We start from the raw sequence: 13,392 nt of genomic DNA on the forward strand, positions 1-13,392 counted from the left end.
CAGGCTCACCCCCTCCCAGGCTGTAAGCAGCCAACACTTTATTCCTTTCTGCACTCTGCACCAAGTGAAGAACGCTGTGGAGCAAGGATCAAAAAGCCTTTGTTGCAAAAATCACAAAGAAATCAGACACTGGGGTGACTGAGGGAACAATTTCACCTTCAAACCAGTCTCTGGAGGGTCTGAAAAGGGCACACTTGATGCAGAGCACGGAGAATGGTGCCTGGTGTGCTCTGCTGCCTTTGAAGTTGTTCTTCCAGAATATATTTAAGAACCTATTTTCTTGATGGCAGGCAGTGAGACCAATGGAGCTATAGCTCATCCTAAGGACTTATTTTGGGCTATTTCCCTCTGGAAGCTTTCTCCTTTCACAATCACCTTGCTGGGACTGAGAACTGTCTGAAAACTGTAGTAAAATATTACGGGATTTACACAATTCCACACTGTTAGGAAAGACCTTGAGCACATGAAAATGGAAATTATCTACTCCATGCTGGTAGTGAGATCCACAGGCTGTAATTAAAGAATGATTTTTAATTTTAGATTTTAAAGAACGACAAACCTCTCCCTTCTGATTGATGATTGGAACAGCATATTGAAGCTTCACATCATAGAACAGGCACTCAAGGAAAACATTGGCTACTCCAATAAGGCTGTGGTTCTCTTGCTCATCATAGAAGGGATCAGCTCTCCTGAAATAAGCTCTCATCACCTGCAAGCAAATCCAGAGTCTGTCAGGAATCCAAACCTCCCAGGAAACACTTCTCAAAGTGTTGCACAACCAGCCCAGTGAAAGAAAAAGGGACTCATGCAAGAGGCCAGATTAGATCAAGAAGATTGGAAATGAATTTTATTTTGGATAAGGCCTGTCCTGAGCAAGTCCTCCTTAACTTTGCCAGATTCCTGAACATTAACTGCTGTTGTGTCATCTGCAACCTCCTATTGTGTGCTCCATTCCCTCACCAAACTATGCATGCAGGCAGGGATCAGAGTGACAAGATAAGGGTTAATTAAATGCTGAGCATCAATTCAGGACTAGGAAAAGCAAAACCTCAGGGAAACTCAGCTCTTTGCATATTCCCTCCCCACCTCCACCAAACAATCCTTCTGAAAATGTAACAGGAATTTTACTTACTGGATTGTCTTCCTCACAGTCTTTCCACTCCTGGTAAAGGTCCCTCATGTCCACCAGTCGATTTTCCAGCTTTTCCAGTGACCAGATCTGTTTGCCTTTCCCTTTCCTCCTCACCTGGATTGCAGGCTCACTGAGAATTGCACCTCTCTGTGAAACAATTAAAGGGATGCCAAAAAGGAATTACTGTCAAAACAGTGAAAAAAGAGTTTAAAACTAAAACAAACTTGAGAATATCTTTGGGAAAAGCCTGTTCTTTTTTTTTTTTTTTTTTTATTCTGGCTTGAGCAGCCAAATCCAAGTGTGACAGGCTCTGAGTTCAGCTGTCACAGTGTATTGGTGCTCATTTTAACTGGGCAGTGTAATCACAGCTACAGGCACTGGTTTCCATGGATTTTCACCTTGCATAAAGTGTTAGAAATGGGAACATTTAAGTATTTCACAAATACCCTCAAGTTAGAGCAGGCCTGGAGCTCCAGCTAAAATTACCAATGCCTGCAACTTTCAACTAGTGCAGACACTTAACCCCCTTTATCATCCTGTCTCTGGATGTGTCTTCTCTAGAAGACTGCGAGAAAAACTTCTAAAACAACTGACAACAATTATAATCCTGGAATAAAATCCATCTGTCGTACTAAAGACAGTCTGAGTATCACCAAAATACTGATTTGGCTTCAAGAAATTACACCAGCTTTAGTTGTCAGCCTGAGACACAGAAGTCTGGGTTCAGATCCCTCCTTCCAAAATTTCTACGATGCCTGGGAACAAATAATTGAAATCCTCTCTGCTCCAGTTCCTCCCTCCATAATGGGGATGGCAGAATTTTCACAGCTCACTGTGATGATGCAAAGTCAAATGTCCACAAAGGGATGGTAAACACTTGCAACAGATGTTACCCAACCTGCAGAGACTTTGTCACTCTGCAACAGCAGCAAGTGGGAACTTCAACACCAGGGGAAAGGTCTTGCACCCAAATATTTATCTTTTAAGGGACATTGTAAGATTTTCATGGTATAAAATAAGATAAGGATGTAGCAGAGATGTATTTAATGCACATTAGTGGAAAACTAACTCAACCATTAGAATCAGAGTAAAAGAAATCTGAACACTGAGGGACAAACTTACTAAACAACCATTTAATTCAGTCGTCAGGGTGACTGTACCTTGCTGTTGGCATTAAGGCTTGAAGCTGGGATCTGGAGGGTCACTTTGTACTCTGTCCTCTTGTCCAGTTCCTCTCCAATAAAATTGGCTTCCCTCACGTACAGATTGGCTTTAACAATCTGCTCTCGCAGCTTCCTCAGGCTGTGGGTCAGCATTTCTTCCCTGGAACAACGGGAATGGGGAGACAGGGGAAATCATGAGGTTCATGAAAAGCAAAATAAATGGATGAGGAGGCAACTGAGAGCTTGTGGGTGAGGATTAAAGAGGGAAGGGACAGGTGACATTAAAGTGGGGCTGCTACAAATATTGGACAGGTGAGCCCCTCCAGAAAACCCAGGAGCAACCTCATGCTCACAAGCCCCGGACTTGAGCAGATCTTGTGCAAAGGTCTGGGCACTGCTGGAGAGGGACTTGGGACAAGGGATGGAGGGACAGGACACAGGGCATGGCCTCCCACTGCCAGAGGGCAGGGATGGATGGGATATTGGGAAGGAATTGTTGGCTGTGAGGGTGGGGAGTCCCTGGCACAGGGTGCTCAGAGAAGCTGTGGCTGCCCCTGGATCCCTGGAAGTCTCCGAGGCCAGGCTGGACAGGGCTTGGAGCAACTTGGGATAGTGGAATGTGTCCCTGCCCATGGCAGGGGGTGGGACTGGAAGGACTTTCAGGTCCCTTCACACCAAAATGATTTTATCATTATATTTATATAATTTGTATTTTTAATACAAAAAATCAGGCTAATGAAATTACATTTTAACTGGAAAAATCCTCCCCCCGTCTGTATGAATTTAGCAATATGAAAATTAGGATGCTGCTGGCTTTGGAGACTTCTCCATGCATCTGCTCAACAGGCAGCTTTTGTGTGGCTCATTCCAGAGTTTTCCCATCACAGATGTGGATGTTCCATGTTACAGAGAAAGGTTTATTCAGACACGAGCCACTTGCTCACTGGTTTTCCTGGCAAGTGTGAGAAAAAGTGGCAACTGTGCAGCCCAGGAATCTGGTGCTACAAAACATCCCAGGCACACAGCTAGCACCTTGTCAGGCTGGCTGAAATAATTTTTAATTCCAAAGTTGCTTTTCTATCTGTATTTTTCATGACAATATCTTTACCACACTCATTTATTTAGGGTTTCATCTTCCTCCTGCAGCTGCTCTTTTTGACAGCAAGAGTGGAAAAGATTATTTAGGGGCTGAAGTAAATAACCCCAGTGCCATCACCCAGCAAGAGGCAGAGTGGACATTGATCCCTCTGTGGTTATTAGATGGTTTTTACAATTATTTGAATTAAAATTATTTGTATCATCCTCTTACTCCCTTTTTTTTATTTGCCTGCCAGAACCTGCCCAGGTCAGACAGCTGGATCTGAGTCAAGAGGAAAAACTTTCCAGCAGCTGAGTCATGCATGACCCATGAAAGAACCAACTCACATATAAACCTCAAAATTTCACCCAATCACATCTTTAGCCAAATTTGCTGCTCATCAGGATAGAGCTTCTATTAGGAACTCATTATTTTCTCATATTTTCTACCACTGTAGGTCTGGTTATTCTGGAGGTGTTCAAGGCCAGGTTGGAGCAAACTGGGATAGTGGAAAGTGTCCTCCTCATGGCAGGGGTGGAACCTGATGGTCTTTGATGTCCCTTCCGTGATTTTTAGATAAACATTTTGGCCATGTCCTCCCCAAGCCCCCACACGAGTCCTCGCAGAAACCCGCCGCAATTGCAGCACAACGAAAATTTCACCAAATTTGCTGCAGAAATTCGACAGAACGGCCCTGGTGGCCCCAGGGGGGTACCCACCTCTCCTCTGCCCACTGCCTGAGGCGCTGCTGGGCGCTGGGGGAGTGGAAGGAGAACCTGTCCATGCTGCGGAAATGTTGCTTCTCGGGCGAGAGCCGGCGCCGCAGCTGCTCCAGCTCGTGCTCGTACATCAGCCTCTGCCTCTCCAGGGCAGATCTCTTCTCCTCCTCGTGCTGCTGCTCCAGGCTTTGCAGGATTGACTGCATCGGGTCTAGGCAGAGTTCGAGAATGAAGAAAGTACTGCAGTGAAATTCATGCTGAGGATTGTCCTGGATGTATGGTGTGAGCGCAGGTATCAGGTAAAAAGAGAGATTCTGGTTTTATTGCAGCGTGCATTTAAAAAGTGCTGCTGAATTCTGAAGCAAAACAAATGTTTACAAGGCAGATTATTTAAGAGAATTAAGAAAAGGGAAAGTCCAAGTTAGGGAAAAAAAAAAAGAAAAGTCTTCCTGTTTCCCAAAATAATGTCATTCTGGGACAGCTACATGAGACCACAAAAACTCAAAAACACGGTTTCAGAGACAGAAATCACTGCAGTTAATGCCTGAGTGAGACATAACACAAGAAAAATAAACAGCCAAGTGAAAACACTTTGATTTGAGACTGCAGTTCCACCAGCATTCCACTTCTGGCTTTCCCCTCAGCAAGAACTGCCAAACCAAACAGTCTGCCATGGTTATTTTTCCCTCCTCAGGAACAAAAATGACTGTGATGAGTCATTCACAAGAAAAATTCTCCAAAAGGAAGTTATAAAGGAAAAAGTCTGTGGTTATTCTCATATTTTGTAAACATTCCCAAATAACTTTTGGGGCTCCTTACCATTACTACCAAGAGCCTTCATGGTGACTTCCATCTGGGCATACTCATAGCTGAAGTTAATCTCACTGGACACCTCACTGGAATTGTCTCCATCTATATCCAGCTGCTCCACACTGTTGCTGCACTTCATGGAGTTGTCCCGCTCCTCTTCCTCATGATCTGCCTTCTTTTTCTTCTTGGGCAAATTCAGCCTTTAAATAAGGGGAAAATTTTTAGAGGATTATTAAATTGCTCAGATCTGAAACACAGGGTTGCTTTCAAATATTGTTAAAATTCAGCAAAGCCTTGAAATCAGAAGATTTTTTTTTCCTTTCAAACTTTATTGATCTCCCGTTGGTATAATTTTCCTCAAGGCAAAAGCAGGAGCAGAAGGTAAACTAATTAATCCATTCTACATTCTCATAATTAAGTACCTCATGCTACCAATAACACAGTTTAGATAATCATGACATTTTTTAGTCATTCCACATCCAAATAATTTAGAGGCAATAACAAAGTGATAGCTCACTTTTTAATGTGGGTTCTCCTTTTAAGCATGAAATAAAGGAACGACATTTTAGATTATCATTCAAATCCACTGATTTTTGAGGTATTTCAGAGGGTTTCAAAGCACAGTCATGAACAGAAAACATCTACCAGTGATCCTGTCTGATACAGGAAGGTGGGACTACAGGGGACAGAGAGCACAGTAATAACATCTAGCATTAAAAACCAGTCTAGCATCAGTATTGCTTTTATAATCCTCATCTTTCCTTGTACTTTAAATCAAAACAAAGTGGGTGCCAATTTACAATTCCTGGAATAACTTCTGTTACCTGAAGAAGTGGTTGTTTCCCCACAGGATTCTGTCTCCATGGTGGAGCTGGATGGGACACATGACAGCAGAGCCGTTTACAAATGTCCTGGGAAAAGGCAAAAATCTAAAGTAAATATATTTATATGAAGCTTCATTTTTTCCCCTCCCAGTATTACTTCCATTACTGCAACAAGTAAAGGTAGGAGAAGAGATTTAGGGATTGCAAACAGGCAAAACATTCCCAGAAAATTCACTGATCTACCTAGTGCTGTTTCACTGTGTAGATCAGTGAATTTTCTGGGAATATTTTGCTCAATATTCAGCATCTTTTGCTCAAATATTCACTGACCTACCCAGCGCTGTTTCACCGGGTAGATCAGTGAATTTTCTGGGAATATTTTGCTCAAATTCAGCTTCTTTTGACCTCCTAAGCTCATGAAGTTCAGTACATTTAGACAGATATTACTACAGCTGTGTCTGGGGAGTAAAATTAGGGCTTAAAAATGAGCAGCCTGAGAAAACAAAGTCACTAGAAAAAACCACTTGCACACTGCTCTGAAATACAGACACAAAACAGAAATATTTGAATAAGGCAATAGACACCTTTGCTACACGAACAGCTTAAAGACACTAATTAAAAAATCAGAAATCACTTTTATTTCTGAGCCAGATTAAGTTTGAAAATAGGATTGTGGGATAACTCAAATTTGAAGGGAATCTCAGGTTGTCACCCAGTCCAATCTGCTCCAAGCAGGATCAGCCACAAATCAGGGTAAATGTGCAAAGTTTGAATTTTGTGCATTAACAATAAGTTATTGGAGATGCTGACTCTGCATGTCATTTTGTGATCAATCTGAATATGCCAGCTGCTTCTCAAGTAGAGCTACTTAATTGAATAAAGCAACAAATGCTTCAGCAGCTCTTTGCATATCAACAGATCTCCTAGAAAATTAATTCAAATTTTGATAGGAGTTACATCTACACAGCTGCAAATCAGTGAGTATCTACTTACTGAAAGCACATGCAATTTACTCATCTCCTCTTTAAAAATTTGGGCTGCAAACACCCTCCCTGAGAGAAATCCCACTGGAATGGAACATGAGTTGACAGAGGAACAGGTGACAATTAAAATGTAAAAGCAGAATTTTTCCTACTACGAAGGAGATCGAGAAGTTTGTTTTCCAAGTATCTCTGTGCACCATTAATCATAAAATATTGGATAAAATGACAAGTATCAAACAGCTGTGGCTGCATTTTATTCCTTCACCTGGTATTTTTTTGAGGGGTCAGCATAACTTGGCCTTCTGGGGTGATGTCTATAATGCAGTGCTCAGGAAGAATTCCCATTCCACACAGCTGGATATCTTGAGAGTTGTCTGAGCCTATTAATGTGTGCTCCTGGGGAAAAATTAATTCAGATGTTAATGATGGATTGCAGAGGTTCACTGGGTCTCATTCACCCTTCCTCCTTCTGGATGTGTTGTATCATCTGGTCCCAAAATTTCACAGCTGTTCAATACTTTCCTTAGAGGGAAAGAGAGAAGAAAATAAATTTTTTGTCTCACAATAACAAGCAGGGAGCACTCAGGAAAGTTTACAGGTAACAGTTAAACATGAAAATGAAGATAATTTTGATTTAATGGAAGAATCCAGTGCCTCAGAATGTTGTAGAAGCCAAAGGAATAAAGGATTTCAGGCAGGAATTTAGAGAGGCTCTCAGCGGCAGATCCATGGTGGTTATGGAGGTTCCACCTAGATCAGCAACAGCTCAGGAAAATCCTGGATACTCAAGGTGAGGGGGATTTGGGAGATGAAGAACCACCTCCCACATAAAATTGCTGAGGTTGGAAAAAACACCTTAAGACCATCCAAGCATTCCCAGCACTGCCAAGGCCACCACTGCCCCATGTCCCCAAATGCCACCTGTACAAGGCTTTTAAATCTCTCCAGGGATGGGGACTCCACCACTGCCAGGGCTAGATTCCCATTTTGGGACAGAAATCTCTTTTTTAGGCATCTCCAAACAATTTTTGAGGGAAAGATTTAACAGTTTGGACAAGTCAATTCAGGTTGTTTTTCAGTATTTGAAGGACCTGATGCACACACAGCTCAGAGAGAAAGTGTGCAAATATTCTGAGAAACAAGAGAGTTAAATCTCAGGATTTTAGGAAAAACACCTGCAAGTAATTTTATCACAATAATTTCAAAGCACAGGGATTTTTAAACCAAAATTCCCTAGGAGAAAGACAAATCTGAGTTATTAAAAAAACGACAAAGACTAATTGAAGGAGACAAAATCTACCCCATGGAGTTTTCAAAGGAAAAGAGCACAGAACCACCTGAGACATTTGTGTTGGTACTGATGGGCCAAAGGCTTTGCCTCATTCTTGTCCCCAGTGACCACTGGGACAAAGTGGGATCTGTCTCAGTATCTGTCAGTGATTTAGCAGCTGAGTCTGCATTTTTATGTGCAAGTTGTCTGGGAAAGAGTCAACCTCTCCCAAAACCTCAGCTCTTTTCTCCTTTTTAATGTGTTTTTTTAGCAGATACAACATGGAGAAAGTGTTTTCCCTCGTTTCCATTGAGATATCGCAGAGCCACGGTGGCTGATATAAAAGAGGATCAGATATTTCCTAAGACTGACTAAACAAAAACCATCTTTCAGCTTAATTGCTGATTTTGTGGCTGTTTTGAGAGTTATTACCCCACTTCAAAGGCAACAGAATGATTTAATGTGAAGCTCAAACTGCTGATGTTTGCTGTGAAATTTTTAGAATTTGCACTCCAAGTTGTGACTTTAAAATGGTTGTACCTTGCTTCTCCTCCTGAGTCCTCCATCTACAATTTGTAAAAGCCACAATAAACTGCCCAAATATTTCAGCACAGGGTCCAAAAGTCACATCTTGTGTTTGATGGTTAATATCAGAAACAGGGACTGCACATCACAAGTGCTGAGGCAGAACAGAACTTGTTTTTCACTTCTAGCAAGCTGCACCAAGAGGATTAAAAATGCATTTCATAAACTGAAGACAGCAGCCAGAATTTAGACTACACACAGAGAAGCTGACTACTGATATGCCCAACTTTCACATAAAACAATTTCATGGGTAAAAGCTTGTGAAAGTTTGTATAAAAAAACCCCAACCAACAAAAAAACCTCATCCCAGAATAGGAAACAGTTTCTCAAAAAGAACACATCTAAATTTCTTTTAAAAAATGCCAAAGAAAACCAAAATAAACAAAAACATCAAATCCTCAATTTTTTCCCGTGCATCAAAGAATTACATTTCAAATAAAAAGTTTGTACTCATATAAACCTTAATATTTTTAGATTTACAGTTTTATACAACTCTCCAAGTACACCTCTGCCAAATGAATTAGAGGCCTGACATGACAAAATTTTTATATACAAAGATATATTTTTACCTTTAAATAGTACACCAGGAGTTCATTGAGAGCTGGATCTGCATTCAAATTAACCAGGAAGCATTTATTATCCCCAACTTTTATTCCAGAGGACTGCAGGGATATGCCAAGGCTTTCCAGCTGTTTCTGACGTTCCTGGAAGAGAGCAGCCATCAAAACTGAGCTGACTGATGCCCAAACATTCTGAAATCCATTCCCATCTGCAGGAGCCACCAGGCAAAAATGATGGATTGATACTTCTAGAACAGGAAAATTCTTTCTTCTGCAACAGGTGAGGCACAGAAGGTTCAGTTGTATCTGCTCAGGGGTATCTGTGATTCCTCCTGTGGCTCCGTGCTTTGGTCCCACACATTCCCATATTCCCAGTGGGAAATGAAAGCAGCTGGGAGCAGCCTCCTGCAGCACTGCAGAGCATCTCCATGACCTCACTGGAACAGCAAAATGCTACCACAAAGCCATCTCTAGAGCCCTTTATTCTCCCTTTCCAGCTAAAAAGCAAGAAGTTAAGTTAAATCCTTGCCAAGCCAACCTCCATGTCTATCCTTTGTTCCAGAGCAATCAAAGTGACAAAAAACTGGCAACCTGCTATTTAAGTAATGCAAAGAACACTTCCTGCTGAACAAGAATAGCAGCGTTTTGGATGGTGTTTTGTTCTTGTCAAAAGACTTCATAGAAATGCCCAACAAAGCATTACTGTGCAAAAAATGTCCATCTCTCAAAGGGAAGGGTTTGGGTGAGACCAGAACAGTGAAAGAGGAACATTAAACATTTCTGACTTAGAAACAGAAAGGGATTTTTCTCCAAAAAAAATCCACTGGGATAGAAAAATTGAGAATTGCTCCCAGGAGCAGAGCGAAACTCAAGTGAGACTTACTGTCTGCAACAGCAAAAAAAAAAAAAATAGAAATAAATATGAGAGAATCCTCATAGGATTGCTGAGGGAAACAGAAACAGGAGAGGGTGAAATGAATAAGCAAAAAAACATACAAGAGACCTACAGAGCTTTCCCTGTGCTGCTGAGACTTTTTAAAAAATCAAATTAGACAATATAAGAATAATCCTGGAATGTTTATCTTTACCTATCAGTGTGCTTTATATTTAAAAATTGACTATGTCACAATATTCAGGATCATTCCCTGCTCGGTTGTACCAGGTCTAATCAAGATTAAAATTGCAAAGAAATGGCACAACTTGCTCTTGATTTTCTGTTCCCTGTCTCCACAAAGGCTTACAAACCCATCATGATGTCCTTGTAAGGGAAAGTCATGTGTGTGTGTGAGAGAGAGAGAAAAAACAAAGAACAGAGGAGAAACTGCAGAGTGATGTCAAAGATCTCTCTTCCGATCACCAGTGCCAGGCTCTGAAGTTCACAAAAATCCTCATTATCTGCAGAGATAAAGCACATGTTGCCCTAAGGAGAACTTGGCCCACAATGTGAATCTCATAGGATTAACTGAGAGAAAAACAGCCAGTTCCTGTTAATTTTTTTTCTCAAGACTTAATGTTAATTAACTTAAATGCTGAAAAAAAACATTAAAAGTATACCAAATGCTGAAATTCTTCACTGAAAATGTGAAAAATAGCCTGTTTATGTGACTAGTGTTTAAGACTTTGAACTCTTATTGATGCCTCTTTGATGGTCCTTGCTGTCTATTAGGACTCATCCTTTCCTCAAAGATTTACAAATATCCCTCCTTCCTTCCTGTCTACCCTGACACAATTTGACAGACAGATGAAAAAGCATCAAATACAACATGTGGAGAACACAGCACAACCCCCCTTCCCTATATCCCTGTCCCACTTGGGGGCAGGAAATATAAAAACAAGAGTGAAGCTGAGCCAGGGAAAAAAGGAGAAGAGGGGAGAAGGTGTTTTAAGATTTAGTTTTTATTTCTCATTACCCTACTCTGATCTGATTGGTAACAAATTAACTCATTTTCCTCATTCAAATCTGTTTTTCCCATAACAGTAATGGATGATTTATCTCTCCCTGTCCTTATCTGGACCTAAGAACCTTCTGTTACACCTTCTCTCCCCTGTCCAGGTGAGGAGGGGAGTGACAGAGTGGCTTCCAGACAGTCCTGGAACAGTCTGTGCTGCACAAACACTTGTCCTCATCCCTCCTCTGGAAAAAATACCCCTTTTTCAAGGCTCATGAAACTCCCAGCTCTGAAACATCCCTATCAGGCTGGGAATTTAGAGACAGAAAGGCAGAGAGGTAAAGCAGACATCAAGGCACATTTAGTCTGAAGAGCTGAACCCATGACTTCAGTTTTTCAACCTCCTCACACATTCAAAGCCTAGAAACTATTGTGTAGGATAAGAGCAGGATTTTTTTACTATTATTATTTTTTATTTTATTTTTTTCCACCCTTATACACAGGGAGGAATTGCACTGAAAGGCAGGAAGCCCTCATAGTCACAGGCAGCACTTCTTACAATGGATCTTTAAAACCAAAGTCAACAGAGTCTATTCTGATTGTGGCATCTACAAGAGGGCTTTGTACCAGAGGCTCCATTCTCCCCTTATTTATTACACACCATTCATCACCTCCCCACAGTCCTCCCCCCTCCAAAGCTCCCCTCTGCAAATATGTACATCAGCATTTGTGTGGGAAGAACCAGGAGTGTCATGCAACAACCGTGGTGACCTGCATCATTTTTCCAAGGTAATCATCTCCAGTTATGGTCTGAGGCCCTAAATATCAGATTAGGAGCTATTAAAACACACAGAGATTCTTGATAGCTCTATTTTTTATCATTCTGAATGCCCTTTGCCTGGTGCATTGAGGCACTCAGTCCATAACCTTGCACTGAATGCTCTCAATGCTCCCTCATCACAAACAATTTTACTGCCTGAAGAATATAAAAAAACCCTGTAATCCTCTCATCCGTGGATTATTTTATTATTTTTTTTTTGTTAAATAACTTCTCCATTTGCATACAGTGACAATTTATTATTGTCACTGGAGTGGTAATCTGGGAGGCACCCATCTATCACAGGAATTAAGTGAAGCTTTTCAAAAGGGCAGCAAGCTTGACCTACTTACCCATAAATGTGGGGAGAGACTCAGACAACCTCTATGAACTGACAGACAAAGAAAACAAACCTATTTTTCATAAAAAATGGGGGCAGGGAAGGAGGAAAGAAAGCAGCAAACCTGAGCTATCTCCTCAGTTTTTCGTAATTTTTCTTCCCAGGTCACGGTCATCTCCTGAATCAACTTTTCTGATTCCTCCAATCGTTCTTTTAATTCTGGTGATTTCATAGCCTGCAGGAATAAAAGCAAATGAAACAAGAAAAGCTTGTTGTGCTCTGTGTTTTTTCCCTCTGCAGCCACACAGATGGGAGGAATGAATAAAGGCAACATGACTCATTTTTCAAGGCACACTAAGCAGTAAGTAAAGGGGTCTTAAAAACACACATTGCATGTAAAGGCAGAATCCACCCAAAAGTTCTTTAATTAGTTACAAGTACAGATGTTAACGTGGAGTTTATGTGCTTCAACACAAACCAATTACATGATACTGGCAGATTTGCACAAAGATACTCACACAGAAACCAATCTTATCTCTACATTCCAAGTGACTCATATTAAAACCAGTTTTGTTTTTAAGGATCCTGCTGCTCTGGCTATGTCCCCTCAGCTGTCAAACTCTCAGAATGACACCTCACATCTTAGTAAACTGCCATGCCACCAAAATATTTTTATTGCTCATGTTTAAATGGCCCGACGTATTATTTTGTCTATAGGAAAAATGCAGCTCTTCTGGTTATGCACCTCTGCATTTCTACATGCAGCTTACAGAGTGAATATCAAAAGAAGCGTTACAACGTGCTTCTGGACACTGAAATTTCATTTTCTTCCTAATTTGCCACAGCTCTAATTTTGTCTGGTGAAATTTTCCAAGGCCCATGTTCCAAACACAGACTACCTTAAGGAGATACTCCTACAGCGACCCATCAGACACCCCAAAAACAGAAAGGGTATCAGCATCCCCCCACTCCTGGAAGAGTCCAAAGCCAGGCTGGATGGAGCTTGGAGCACCCTGGGATAGTGGAAGGTGTCCCATGGCAAGGGGCTGGTCTAGAAGAGCTTTAAAAGGTCCCTTTCAACTCAAACTATTCTATGACTTCTAAACTTCCATCTCCATAGTGGCATTTCCTCCTCTACAAACCTTGCTCAAAAAGCCTGTGGACTTCCTCATGTCATTATTTCATTACTGCTAATGAGGAACATGGGTTTGGCTGGTTGGCA

The 13,392-nt window shown here is 41.3% G+C and overlaps 1 protein-coding gene across 2 annotated transcripts in view; it reads right to left on the bottom strand.

Annotated features, from left to right (window-relative positions):
- Nucleotides 1-13,392, bottom strand: part of KIF13B (kinesin family member 13B) — a 124,903-nt gene that overhangs the window by 45,280 nt on the left and 66,231 nt on the right. For both annotated transcript variants that reach the window (XM_058020198.1, XM_058020197.1), the window contains exons 12-20: nucleotides 12,295-12,405; nucleotides 9,134-9,268; nucleotides 6,975-7,105; nucleotides 5,727-5,813; nucleotides 4,912-5,102; nucleotides 4,093-4,303; nucleotides 2,293-2,455; nucleotides 1,133-1,279; nucleotides 560-709 (exon numbers count right to left, since the gene is read on the bottom strand). In XM_058020198.1, the coding sequence (XP_057876181.1) occupies nucleotides 560-709; nucleotides 1,133-1,279; nucleotides 2,293-2,455; nucleotides 4,093-4,303; nucleotides 4,912-5,102; nucleotides 5,727-5,813; nucleotides 6,975-7,105; nucleotides 9,134-9,268; nucleotides 12,295-12,405 (1,326 nt within the window). The remainder of the gene's footprint in view (nucleotides 1-559; nucleotides 710-1,132; nucleotides 1,280-2,292; nucleotides 2,456-4,092; nucleotides 4,304-4,911; nucleotides 5,103-5,726; nucleotides 5,814-6,974; nucleotides 7,106-9,133; nucleotides 9,269-12,294; nucleotides 12,406-13,392) is intronic.

Source organism: Melospiza georgiana, chromosome 3, assembly GCF_028018845.1.
Source record: "Melospiza georgiana isolate bMelGeo1 chromosome 3, bMelGeo1.pri, whole genome shotgun sequence".
NCBI classification, from domain to species: domain Eukaryota; kingdom Metazoa; phylum Chordata; class Aves; order Passeriformes; family Passerellidae; genus Melospiza; species Melospiza georgiana.